The 13164-nt window shown below is 43.8% G+C and overlaps 1 protein-coding gene across 4 annotated transcripts in view; it reads left to right on the top strand.

Annotated features, from left to right (window-relative positions):
* Positions 1–13164, top strand: part of FAM131B (family with sequence similarity 131 member B) — a 32442-nt gene that overhangs the window by 10697 nt on the left and 8581 nt on the right. For 2 of the 4 annotated variants that reach the window (XR_010026699.1, XM_063148554.1), the window contains exons 2-6: positions 7454–7563; positions 8986–9021; positions 11494–11583; positions 12170–12380; positions 12694–12837. Coding sequence is in view for 3 of the 4 variants with exons in the window: in XM_063148554.1 (XP_063004624.1) it covers positions 7454–7563; positions 8986–9021; positions 11494–11583; positions 12170–12380; positions 12694–12837 (591 nt within the window). In the remaining variant the exon portion in view is untranslated. Of the gene's footprint in view, positions 1–7453; positions 7564–8985; positions 9022–11493; positions 11588–12169; positions 12381–12693; positions 12838–13164 lie in introns of those variants that run through there. The other 2 variants (XM_063148555.1, XM_063148556.1) reach the window with 2 other exon arrangements.

Below are 13164 nucleotides of genomic sequence, written 5' to 3' on the forward strand. Positions count from 1 at the left end.
GACTTTTTGATGCTCAGAGCAGTAAGGAGGGGGTCAGCAGAACTGCCACCTTGGACTTACTGAGGTCAGACTTTGACTTGTTTAGGAGACTGTTTGGCAGAGTCCCTTAAAGAGGCAGTCCTGAAGGGCAGAGGGGTCCAGGAAGGCTGGACATTCTTTAAGAGGATATCATAAAGGTGCAGAAGCAGGCCATCCCCCTGTGCTGAAAGATGAGCTGGTGGGGAAAAAGACTAGAGCTTAGTCTGAAACTCAGGAAATAAGGAGAGTGTTTCACCTTTCGAAGAAGGGGAAGGTCATTCAGGAAGACTGCAAGGGTGTTGTGAGGTTGTGCAGAGAGAAAATTAGAAAGGCCAAAGAGCAACCAGGATTTAGTCTGACTGCTGCCATAAAAGGCAATAAAAAGGTTTCTGCAAATGCATAAGCAGCCAAAGGAGGGCTAAGGAGAATTTTCATCCTTTATTGGATGTGGAGGAAAATATAGTGGAAAAAAAAAGAGAAAAAGGCTGAGGTATACACTTTGCTTTTGGGGGGGAGTGGTGGCAGGGAGTCAGCAGCCTCAGTGCTTTCTGTCTGGCTCTGACCACTGCTGCTGTCCCCAGACCAGATGCCCTGTGGGGACTGTGACCAAGTGTGTGATGGCTGTGGTGGAGAAGGGTGCAGCCACCTGGCTGTAAACCCTGGGGCTGCCAGGGTGACACCCCACAGCTGAGGCAGGGCAGGTGAGGAGGGTGGATATGAAGCTCACAGGCTGCCCCTGCCCTCATGTGCTGGTGTTCGGAGAGGCTCAGGTTTTGTCCATTCCATGAAGAGGGACCAGGAGCATCCCTGAGGTGGGAAAGGTGTGTTGTGATCTGCTGGTTGACTCTTCAGGAGCACTGGGGGTGGTTCTTCTTCCCACTGCTGAGGATGAAACTGCAGCGTGAAGATGGCACATCTAATTGTATTCCTGTGCTCCAGGACAGCGCCCACATGACGTGCTGGCTACAGGGGGATTAAAATTTAAACACCTATGGAGAGCAATGTATGCGATTGCCTGCTGCATATTGCTTCTGTGAGGCTGGCTGCAGGCCAGGCAGAAGGGGCTGCTACCTTGGTTCATATCGACGTTTTCATACTTACTGTGCTGAGTGAGGGCCCTGGGGACACATTCCCTGCACTTCAGAGAAGCAGTGAAGAATGAGGATAAACCCATCGCTGCTGTTCCTGCTGGCTGATACTTGTTCTGCAAATGAGACGGTGCTCTGAGGTTTGGTGTTTTTGGAGTTTGTTAATTGGATGTGTTTCCAATTGTGTTTCGTTTTGGAGTGTCTCCCCAGCCCGCATGACATGATGGCTTCTCAGAGCAGAGCTCCTTGTGTCTAGCATTAGGCTCTCTGCTCATCTTTTACTTAAAGATATGCAGTAGCCTTTAGTATTGGTTTGACAGTGCTTCCAGTCATAAAGAAAAATGTAGGTGTTAGGGCTTAGTTCATTAATTCTGTCTCCTAAACAGCTCTGAAAAGGGATCTGCCTGCAGGAAGCTGTAGAATGGTCTGGAAAAGTACTCAAATGTTCCAAATACAAAGCAAAGATCCTGAGAACTGCCGATCTGATTCCTAATCTTAGAGACAGGTCAGAGCTGTAGGTGTTTCTGTTTTTTATCAGAGATTTGAAAGACATCTGTTTTGTGGACACCAAGACATTTCTCTGCCTTGATGAGCACCAAACTGTTCTGCTCTGTCTCCTCCACCTAAACAAGGTTTTTTCCATTTCTCTTCCACAACTGACCCTGTTGGTAGGTGCCAGCAGCAGATAACTAATTTTTATGCTTCCTTATGCAGTACAAGCTAGAATTCCTACAGAGTTAGGTGAATAACTTGGGTTGATGGATTTCTCAGCTTTACCTGAGAGAATTTGAGTGCTTCCTTCAGAGTTCACCTCAGGGATAGCTCCGGTGACAGAGGTTTATTCCTTTCCTTGATGACCCTTTGGGTAGCTTTGATTGTCTCTGTGTAAAGCAGGCAGGCAGGGAGAAGGTTTCTATGGTTATTCTAGCCACCCATCTGTCAGTCCTTCCCAGCAGTTTCAACTGCTTTAATTTCAACCACATTTGACAAGACACGATGATGTTGTGTTTGACAAAGATACACACTCCCACGAGTATCATGAAAATTGGTATCAGGGAAAGAACAATTTAAAGACTGATCATAATTACTGCAATTACATTTGTTGTTTTCTTAGTTGTTCGGGGGAAAAAAAAAGGGAATGGAAAGGAATAATTGAACCATTTACTCTAAATATTCATCTTTACCAACATTAATGCTAGCTACCAGTATCAAATGACAAGGTTTCTGCTCTCTGCTGGAAAGTAACATTTGAGAAACAGAAGAAAGTGTGCTAACAGGGGATAATAGCTGTGCTGGAAAGTCATTGCTTAATTAAATTGTTTCTTGTGTTAATTGGCGTGACACATCAGAAAGTAAATAACACAAATACTTATTTGGTTTATGGCGTAGATCTTCACCAGCATGATGTTCGGAAGGGAAAAACAAAATTCAAGACTCTCAAACTCTGTTCATCTATTTGGTGTGGCACAAAATAGAGAAGACAAATTGGAGATGATGTTTAACATCCAGCACAGAAGTTACAGCACAATAGATTATTAAAGGCTGTAGATGCAGATTAAAGTCATAGATGCAGAAGCCTGATTTAAGCATGGACCTTGGTAAATGAACAAAATGCAGGCACAGGTACCAAATATAGAATCAATTAATGCACAGTGGAAACAGCAATTCAGAAAATGTCAAGAGGAAACCCAAGGAGAATGGGCTTGTTTAGATTAAGTTTTGAGTAATTCAAAACAAGGTGAATTTCTTATGGTCATAGAATGCACAGAAACTGAAAATATGATCAACTGAGAAACTCAGCGTCTTCATGGTAAATTAAGGTATGTGGCAAAATGAACTACAGAAATAGTAAAAAAGTAGTAGTAATAGATCAGCAAGGTGAGGTGCAGTCATCCTGATGATTTTTGTATTTTTCCAGTGCATTCATCAAATGTTCACTTTTCTTGGGAATGCTTACTACACATATTCCCTAGTTCCTGAGAGTCCAAAGTTATGGTGCTCAAAAAACCTAAAATAAAGCAAGAAGTGGGGAAAAAGATATTTTCTTTCCCTCACATTTTTTCCTCTTTAAATGTTTTTCATCTTTATTATTTAGAAAGGCTTGATTAAACATAAATCTTGATTTTTTTACCTTAACGGTACCGTAAGAGGAAGAGGGATGATATTTTCCCCCAAAGGCTCAAATGACTTGAGTTGGAAGGTTATGTCAGTTGCAATGGAGACATCTTTTTCTTATGAGTGTTTTTGCAGACTTTGTTTTTATCTAATTTGTGTTAAAAAATACAAAGCAGCCATGATCTGAAATAATGTCGCTTAATGTATTTCGACAGCTTTCATTTTCCCTCTCTGCTTCATGTAATCAGCTTCCTACTTTTTCTTCAGCCATCTACTGAGTCTGCCAAAACAAGGATGAAATCTGTGATGTTAAAAAACCCCAAACCAAATAACAAATTTTTAAATAAAAAGAAGACAACTTTTAAAAGTTCAATGAAAATGAATCCCCTCTATATCCTTTCTATACAGAAACAATGACAAGGTCAGAAACTCAGTTATCTTTCAACTTTCATCACCTCATTTCAGAACATCTGAACGAGAATGATAGCATGTTTGTAAAAATTCCACTTTAAAATTAGCTGTATGACCCACTCATTTTAAAGTTCTTATCAGCTCTATATGGAGAAGAGCAAATACGATTCTGTAAGAGGATATTGATCATAGAATTACAAATGGAATGGTCGTGATGATTAGCAGAAGCTGGAATGGGAGATGGATAAGGGAAATTATACTGGAGAAGAAACATACCATTACAAAAGAAAAGAAGTCTCTACTAATTGCAGGGAGAAAGAGGTTGACAAGAGACTGGATAAAAAGAATACTAATTTACAAAGTACTGCTTTTTCAGTTTCTGTTTTCCCACTTCACTCTCCATACTTTTTTTTTTCTGATTTTCCATGTTTCTTTCCTTCCATTTGCCAGAGCAGAACTTGTTTTTTCATGTCTTGATCTAACATGAGTTAATGTTGCTCTTGCTATTTCTAGCAGGAGAGAAAAAAAAAACCACTAACCTTTATCCAACTTTCAATAACAGAAAGTAATGTTGCCCCAGGCCCAACATCAGTTAGACAATTTCTTTTCAACCAGTGTGTGATGCTGTAGCTTTTCAGCAGATATGACTGCATTTAAAACCATTTAGCAGATGTTAAAGAGTTATTTTCTCTCAATATATTTCTCTCTTAGTACCTGTGAAACTGTTTAGACCAAGAATTTATTTTCAAAAATTATTCAGTCTCTGTAGAGCATGCAGAATCACATATTACTCATTCTTTTTCCCTGAACTGGGTTGATGAGCTGTTTCAAGTGGAGAGAAGCAGTAGTAAATAAATTCTGTAGGTCTTCAGCTCTGCTATTACAGAACAGGTTTGAACTTTGAGACAAATAATTGTTTGATGTTCTTCAAACATTTGATGCTACCATCTGCCAGAATAGTATTAATACTGGACAAGACAAAGCTCCTGGGAGACCTTATAGCACCTTCTGTGACCTAAAGGGGGCCTGAGAGCTGGAGAGGGACACTTTACAAGGGCATGGAGAGATGGTGCCGGAGAAGTGGCTTCAGAATGGGAGAGGGTTGGTTTAAATTCGATAATAAGAAGAAATTCTTTGCTGTGGGGGTGTTGAGGCACTGGCACAGGCTGCCCAGAGAAGCCGTGGGTGTCCCATCCCTGGGAGTGTTCAAGGTCAGGTTAGATGTGGCTCTGAGCGACCTGATCTAGTGAAAGGTATCCTTGTCTGTGTCAGGTGGGTGAAACTGGATGATTTTTAAGGTCCCTTCCAACACAAATCATTGAGTGGTTCTGTGAATATTTTCCACATTCTAACACTTCAAGAAAACCATCAGTGGGCTTGCAGCATTGAGAGCAGAGGCTGAGTGTCATTTGTGGAACTTTGGGGCTGTCAAGTGACATGTGCTGAGCAAGAGGCTCCTCTTCCTTTGGCTGGGGCGGAGGTGTCTTTGCAGTGTGTGCCCAGAATGGTGCTGCAGCCTGCTTGCAGTTTGTACCAGGGTGGCTCCAGGCTCACAGAAGGGCCACAGCGCTGTGCTCACAAAGAGCTGACAGTGCAGGAAAAAGACCTGGGGTAAACAGAGATAGAGCAGGTGTGACACTGTTATCTGCACTGAAGGGTTCTGTACAGCTGCTCAGGAGAGGTGACATCTCTCCTGCTCTCCAGCATCCCTGTCTTGTTCAGCTCTGTGGCAGGAATGCCCCAGCTCTCCCCTTCTAGTGTGCAGGGTTGCAGGTGGAGGGCAGGAGCACAGACAGGAACAGGCAGCTGGATCCCAGTTTGCAGGGGCAGGCTCCTGCTCTGCTCTTTGCACCAGTTTCATCCTCCCACTGACCCCTGTTGGACCCTCAGTCCACCCTGATCACAGTCCACCCCTCCATCCTTCCTCTCCAGATTTGCTCTTCCTGGCAGTGCTCCCTCCTTCTTCCCTCTACCCCTGCCCTGTTCAGGGGGACTGAGGACAGGTGTATTCCATTCTAAGCCAGACCTCACAGCTGATGGTGCCTGGGTCTGTCAGCTGGGCTTTCACAGCTCTGCCTGGGATTTCCTTTGCTATAAGAGAGACTTCTAGCCCTGGCAGTTTACTTGGGCCCCAAATATAAGAAGTTCCTGGTCATTGTGGCAAGAAGTTCCTGGTCAATGGGCAACTCACAAGTGGCCCATTAAGCCTTGCTCCTCTTGCTTGAGTTCAGAAATCCCCAGATCTCCCACTCTTGCCTTGCTGGACTCAAGGTTGCCAGTCCAGTCTGTGGCAGTGCAGTCAGCAAGAGCTCAGTGAGGCCCAGTACATGGATGTGCTTGTCAGGAGAGCCAGTTAAGAGGATCACAGCCCCGAAGGGTAGTGTTTGTCATCCTTGTCATAGCCATGTCCTGCCTTCTCCAGAGGTCTGTCTGTGTCTGACCTCTGTGCTCACCTTTGTAACATGCAGTACAGGAATCCTTTTTCTTTTTTTTGAGTTCCCCGAGTTGCAAGGAGCTGCAACTCGGAGAACAGCAGCTTTACTCAGCCTAGTTAGGAACATATGGGAGATGCTACTAAAGCACTTGGTTCTGATGAACAGAAAGATCCTTTGGATGTGAAGGAAAAAATATCCCTTAGTCCTCTCAGAAATGGACCTTCCAGCACAGCAGAAATTTGAGATGTGAAGGTGTGGTGGACACCGCCATATGCAAACAGCGTTGTCTTTTTGTTGTTTTTCATATTGCCACGTTTAGCCTTTTTAGGGGACAAAATCTGGGGGGTTTTTTTGCATTTTGAATTCTTGGTGATGAATGCCTCAGGTTTCCCACCCTGAAGTGCCTCCTTGGCCCCTGCAGGCCTGTGTGGGGTGGATTGCAGAGGATTTGTACTGGGGAAGTGCAGTGATGAGCACTCTATAAAATGTGCCAGAGCTGCTAGAATGAGCAAGGGGCTTTGCATATATCTGTGGAGGAGAAATTTGCTATAAAGAGTAAAAAAAAAAAAAAAAGAAGATCATGAAAGTGGAACCATTCACATTCAATCCAACCAGATTAGACCTTGCTGAATTGATCCCAGGAATAGATGATCATTTTGACAGCTACATTTCTTGACAGATTATAGGAGGCTCAGGTTTAAGGACAGTACAATGGTTCCTCCATGACATGGGAGCAAATAACTTCAAGCAGAATTTGAGGATGGCACACAGGCTGAAGACAGTAAATTGCTGACTGTCCAGAGCAGTCCTGGTTACCTGGCTGACTACTTATATGTGCTTCTTAGCATTTAGTTTCACTTTTTACATTTAATATTATTTAATTTTTAAATCTTAATAAAATTTTATCATGTGTATTTTGTATTATTGATATTTAAAATTTGAAGTGTAATGGCAGGTATTACAAAGGTCTTTTTTCTTGCTGAGGGTGGCAGAGCAAAGGCTTCAGCAGCTCTAAGCTGATGTGCAACCAATTCAAGCCATAATGGTGAAATGCCTTTTTCAGGAATGATGGTTCAATATTGAAAGGGGATGTCTTAGGAATTGATTCTTTCCCAGTCACACATCATGGCTGGATGAATCTGCACTTTAACCAAGCATACATCATGCTTGAGAAAAACACAAGTTACTTGTCTTCATATGGAGAAAGCTGTGAGAAATGTAATAGTTGATTATGTACGGGTGGTCTGAGTACAAATGGAATGTCTGATTAAAGTCTGTTGTGGCCTTAAACTCAACGATTCTCCTGCTTATTTAGCTGAGTTGGCTTAAGACTGGTAGAACAAATTGTGGAGGCATTCAGAAGCCTGACCAGACGTGTTCCCACAGGAAACGAGGTGATTGCAGTAGACTGGAAGGGACTGAAAGATGTGGACCAAATCAATATGGACAGCACGAGTTCACTGCATGGCAGCAGCTTCCATCGACCTTCCACTGAGGTGAGTGCCTGGCCTAGAGCTGATGAGCCAAGGGGATGAGAAAGTTTGGATTCTGGGTTCAGAAATGGGTGTTGAGCATCACTGAGGCATCATCTGTGGGAGGGCTGGAATGCCAGGGAGCTCCTGAGGACCATACCTGGGCAGTGTGGCTTGCTCTGAACAGAATTGAGTCACTCCCTTCACAAGATCCATAGTGAGTAAGAATTTGCAAATGGAACTGCTTTTTAACCAGTCATGACGGGAGTGGAACACAACATGAGAAAAACAGTGACAGTTCTGACAAGCCTGTAGGTCTGCATTCCTTGAATAAGGGATTCACATTGGAATGTCCAGCACTGTGTCCGTCCCAGCTTTTGCAGCACAGTCGCAAAATGTTTTGAAGAAACACATTTGTCTGCATTTTGAATTTTAGAGATGCATTCACTAATGACTCACAGACAATCGACTTACCATGCAGTATTTTAAGGGCTGGTTCATTGAATTACTGCAGCTTCTGCATTCTTGGATACCTGAATTTTCAGCTTTGTAAGGTTCAGAGTATGCAATGATGATTAATAGAAAGATAAAATCTATTTTAAATGCATAATATTTGAAGAATCACAAATAATGTTCACAAATAAGCTTAACAAATAATACACAGTTTGCAAAACCTTGAAAAATGTTAATAGATGCACATATATATAATATTTTTATTTTGTTTGAGTACCTTGCTGGCTTGGAAAGCACCTTCAAGACACTTAAGAGTTTCATGGAGTCCTGGCAGGAAATTGTTGGGCCCAATCTTGTATGGAGAATTCAGTCAAATCAAAGCAGATCTAAAAGTCAACGAGCATAAACCACACCTCAGTGAACATTTTGATTTATATGAATGGCTACCATAGGTGTAATATGAGTCATCTAGATTTTCCTGAGTGTCTCCATCCCCAAACCCAGGATGTTGAGATGAGTCCTCCCAGCTGAAGGAAGCACACTCTGAGTTGGTGCTGTGATGGCTGATGTGGGAAGTGATTCTGGCTCGCAAGGGGCGAGTGAGTCAGAATGGACAAGCCAAAACACTGCAGAAGAAAATAATTTCAGCAGAATTGAGTAGCTTGCTGTAGGACACTCAAAATACAAAGGTGGTGTAGCTCCTCCTTGTGTTAACCTCAAAGTGGTGCAACCCACTCTTAGGAGGAGAGTCTTGTGAAAAGGTGCTTTGCTCTTTCCTACTCTGTCACCCTGTTCACTATTCCACTTTCAAACACCATGACCCTTATAGGCACCATATTTACCAGCAGGGAATGAAACCATCTTGAAAGACACAAGTTTTTAGAACACACCAGATAAAGTAGTGCCTGTTGATTGTGGATAACCACTGGAGTTGCTTGGCTGCTTGCAAGTTGTTTGTTACACTGACGTGGTGCCTTTCTTTGCTTTCTTTAGCAAACACGGACGGATTTCTCCTGGGATGGTATCAATGTGAGTATGCACTGAGTCACTTTTCAAATTTCTAGTCATAGGAAGACCAGGGTTTGTCTGACATTGGATACAGTGGAGGCCAGAATGAGAACATGGCTGAAAGTCCTTCGTGCTGCTGAAATTCTGGTGGTTGTCTCCGAGGTGGTAGATTTTTGTTTGCTTCTGAGTCTTTTGCTGTCTGGCAGATATTTTGATCTGTGGGTGTCTGTTGAATTGCTTTCCTCCTTTTGGGGACAAATGTGTGCCATTTCATATGTTCTGTTTTTGAGATTTCTGGGCACTGCTACATAAGAAAGGTGTCCGTCCAGCATATTTTAAAAAATAGTAGTCCTTGATTAGAGCATCATTGGATCTTCTTCAGGGAGAAGTTTGGGAGAAATGTCTCCCGCATTTTCAGTTGCATGCAGAAGTAACAGAATTCTTTATGTCTCCTAGGGTAGATGGAGAGTACCAGTTAACTTCAATTAAAAGCAGATGAGAAGCAAACATTTTAATTACACGTGTTCCTTTTGCTCTTAATACCTATGCCATGAAAAAAGTTTTTTTTCTTTATCACTAATGCAGAAACAGCATCCTGAAAAAGGAATAATGCATATTTATTCTACTGGACTTTTTTAAAGAGTACTTACAAAATATTTTCACATAAATTAACTTTATAGTTCTGTACACTTGGAAGGCCAGGATTAGCAGCTCCATTTTGAGTAGTATAAGTGTTTTCAAATTCTAGATTCTTTCAAAACTTTTAAAATACCTGTAGCTTTCTTCTTTCCTGTGATTTGGAAGCATGTGGGACATTGAATATAATTTTTAATTCTCACCTCTTTCATTGGGGCACTTATGGTCTTGAGATCTTTTGCCTAGAATCAATTACAGAAACAAATTGTGTTGGAAAATAATGGTGCATGCAGCAACTGTCTAGAAGAAATTTGTTTTTTTTTCTTTTCCCTCACTGCACCTATGTCTAGCTGAAAGCAAAGTACACAAGGTCGTGTTTCCTTAAAGAAAGCAGAAGACAGTTTCCTTACTTGCAGTTTCCCCTTTTCCAACCCATAGAGAATCCATGGAGCTCTTTCATGAGGCAGCTCTTAGCCAGTGTAATTCCATAGGTCTTCTTTGGTACCGAAGCTGGATCATGAATTTCCTTCCCTTCCCATTCATTCCTGCCTTCATGTCACAGCTCTTCAGCCTTGCAGTAGTGGGAGCCCTCTGCATTTTACTTTCTTTTTTTTGATGGGTTCCATGAGGCAGCTCACAGCACAGCCCCCAGGCTCTCCTGTAGCAAGTGGTGGATACTGAGCAGGAGCACCCGGGCAGGAATGACCAGTGGGGCATAGATGGACTTTCTCCAGCAAGCTTCATCACCAAAGGAAATGCTTCATGGAACAAGGGCTGTGCTCTCACTTTTTGCTGTTCTTCCTCTGCTTTCTGATTTCTTCAGCTCACGTTACACACACAGCACGTTCCTGCCTCCACAGTTACAGGATGCCTTAGCTGCTGCATTTACACTCAGTTTCCAGAAAATCTCACCTCTCATATTTTGGCAACTGACTGGAATTATACACAGTGTGAGATCTTTACAATGCCTTCCTTTGCCTCCAGTTATTTCACTGCCCAGTTACTGCTCCACTCACTTTTTGTGAGGTCCAAGTGCTTGTTTTCTGTCAGGATTTAAAATTTTCAGTGTCATAGTCACTACTTTTGAGTATCCTTGTGTTTGAAAGATTCTGGCCTTGATTTTCAGAGAGGTTGAAATGAAGAGCAGAAGCAATGTTTATTTAGCCCTTGTGAAAGTTAAGCTTCATATGCAATGCCTGGCATCTCTGAAGAAGCCTGATGAATTCATCTTGAGAGATTATTTTTGTGATGATGTTTGTGACGGTTGCCTGTCCCAACAGTGCCCTGTCCTTGTTATTCAGGGACTGAGGATAAACACAGAAAAGGCAGTCAAGAAAATTAAGCAGAGCTGTAGAGCTGTAGACCAAATTTCCTTTACAGATGTAGGTACTTGAAACAGGACCCATCCCTGATATAGTCATGATCATTTTATTAAGACTATGTAAGAAGAAAAAAAAACAAAGTACTGAAAAATTGGTAGTACAATGCATATATGATACGTTACTGTGGCTTGCCTATATTGCAGTGACAGCTCCCCACTGCAAGATCCCTGAATTGTCCAACAGCCATGTCTTGCATCTCTAACAAAGAGTTGGGAATGGTGCAGCGTGTCTGTGGAGGGCTGGCAGCTGCCAACGGGAGGCTTCTCACAGCCTCTCCCTCTGGCCTTGCCTCAGTCAGTCCCAGTGCTGTGCAATATCCAGTCCTGGTTAAATAGCCTCTCATTTTCCTTTCCTTCTTTCGTTCTTACTGCTTGCTTCTGCTCGTCATCTTCCAACTACCTACTGTTTTCTCGTTTCAGTTCACTTCCTTTTCTCCTTCCTGTATATCATTTCTTCATATTCTCTCTCTTTTCAGCTCTCCATGGAAGATACGACCTCCATCCTTCCCAAGCTGAAACGCAACTCCAATGCTTATGGGATTGGGGCTTTGGCTAAATCATCTTTCTCTGGTGAGGTCCTCAAAATTTGACTTTATCCTTGGCAGCTTCTCTCCACAGGCCTTTGGCCTCTTCCCATATCTCTCTGTCACTCTCACAACTGCTCCTTTCTGGCTTTTGCCTTTTCATGGCCTTAGAGGAGTCTCTAACACCATGGTTCTAAATACAGCAATCTCACAGTTGTTGCCCTTTTAAAGAACAGATTTGTCTTACTCCTGTTGGCTTCTCACTGTTCACCCCTGCTCAGACATCTTCAATTGCTTCCCCTCAGTCTTGGGTTTAACCCCCTTTTTTGTTTCTTAGTTTGTTCACTTCCAGGCTTCATCCTTCATGCCCAGCTCTATCCTAAATGGATTCTAGGCAAGGAAGGAAATGGTCTTTCATATTTGGGGTTCCCCTTTTTCCCTCTTCTGAGAGTTTGTCCAGGGGAAGATGGAGAAACTCCCCTGGAGAGTGATGCAGTGAGAGGTGGGAGACACCCAGCCCTAGTCATGCATCCTGTCCGGACAGGAGGGGAGAAGCTCCACTTCTGAGAGAAGTAAAAACCCTGTCGGAAAGCGGAGCTGTGTAATAGCCCTGCCTTGTTTCCCAATGTCTGGCCCCTTAGGGATATCCCGCAGCATGAAGGACCACGTGACGAAGCCGACGGCCATGGGGCAGGGCCGCGTGGCGCACATGATCGAGTGGCAGGGCTGGGGCAAGGCGCACAGCCAGCAGCAGCAGCACACGCACGAGAGCGCGCGCAAGGACGCCGACGCCTACTCGGACCTCAGCGACGGCGAGAAGGAAGCCCGCTTCCTCGCAGGTAGCCCTGCCTGCCTCCTGGCACCTGCCGTGGGGCGGGCGGGGTGCCCCCAGAGGGGAGCCCCTGAGAGATGCCAAAATGCGGAAGCTTGAGAAAAGCGCTCGGGAGAGGCTGAAGTAGAGAGAGACTTTGGTGGTTGGGATATTGCCAGTGGAATGCAAGATGGAGAGGGTGAGGGTCAGTTGTGGATATGTGTGTTGCTGAGATAGGACCAGAGTGGGACAGTGTGACCAAAAGATGGGGTAAGGGATGATGGCGAGAAGTGGAGACTTTAACGCATCTTTGCTTCCCTTCCCTGTCTCCTTTGGCACAGGGGTGATGGAGCAATTCGCTATTTCTGAAGCGACTCTCATGGCCTGGTCCTCCATGGATGGTGAGGATATGAGTGTAAACTCAAATCAGGACAATCCAGCAGGCAACTACTCTGAGAACTATCAGGAGCTGATGGAGAGCCAAGGTGAGCTCTAGTGCTTCTTGCTAATCTTAAGACACCCCCTTCCTGCTTTGGTTGCTCTCTTTTGCTCTACTCTGTTTTATTCTGTAGCCCCAGTCAGATCTGCTAGAGTCACCCCTGTTTGTGGAGCTGTCCAAGGAATCTAATCTTAGCAGAGAGTTTCCAAAGCCCAGTTCCTTTTGCCTTTTTGGAGCACAACTGTGGAAAGCTGCCAGCTCTTACAGTCAGTTGTTGGTATTGAGGTCACCTGCCAACTGCCCAGAACTGTATTTTCTCTTTACTCTCCTTGCCTCTAAAGGTGGATTCACCCACCCTGTGCAGTACAGTGCC

The sequence above is a fragment of the Melospiza melodia genome, chromosome 2 (genome assembly GCF_035770615.1).
Source record: "Melospiza melodia melodia isolate bMelMel2 chromosome 2, bMelMel2.pri, whole genome shotgun sequence".
Classification (NCBI taxonomy): Eukaryota; Metazoa; Chordata; class Aves; order Passeriformes; family Passerellidae; genus Melospiza; species Melospiza melodia.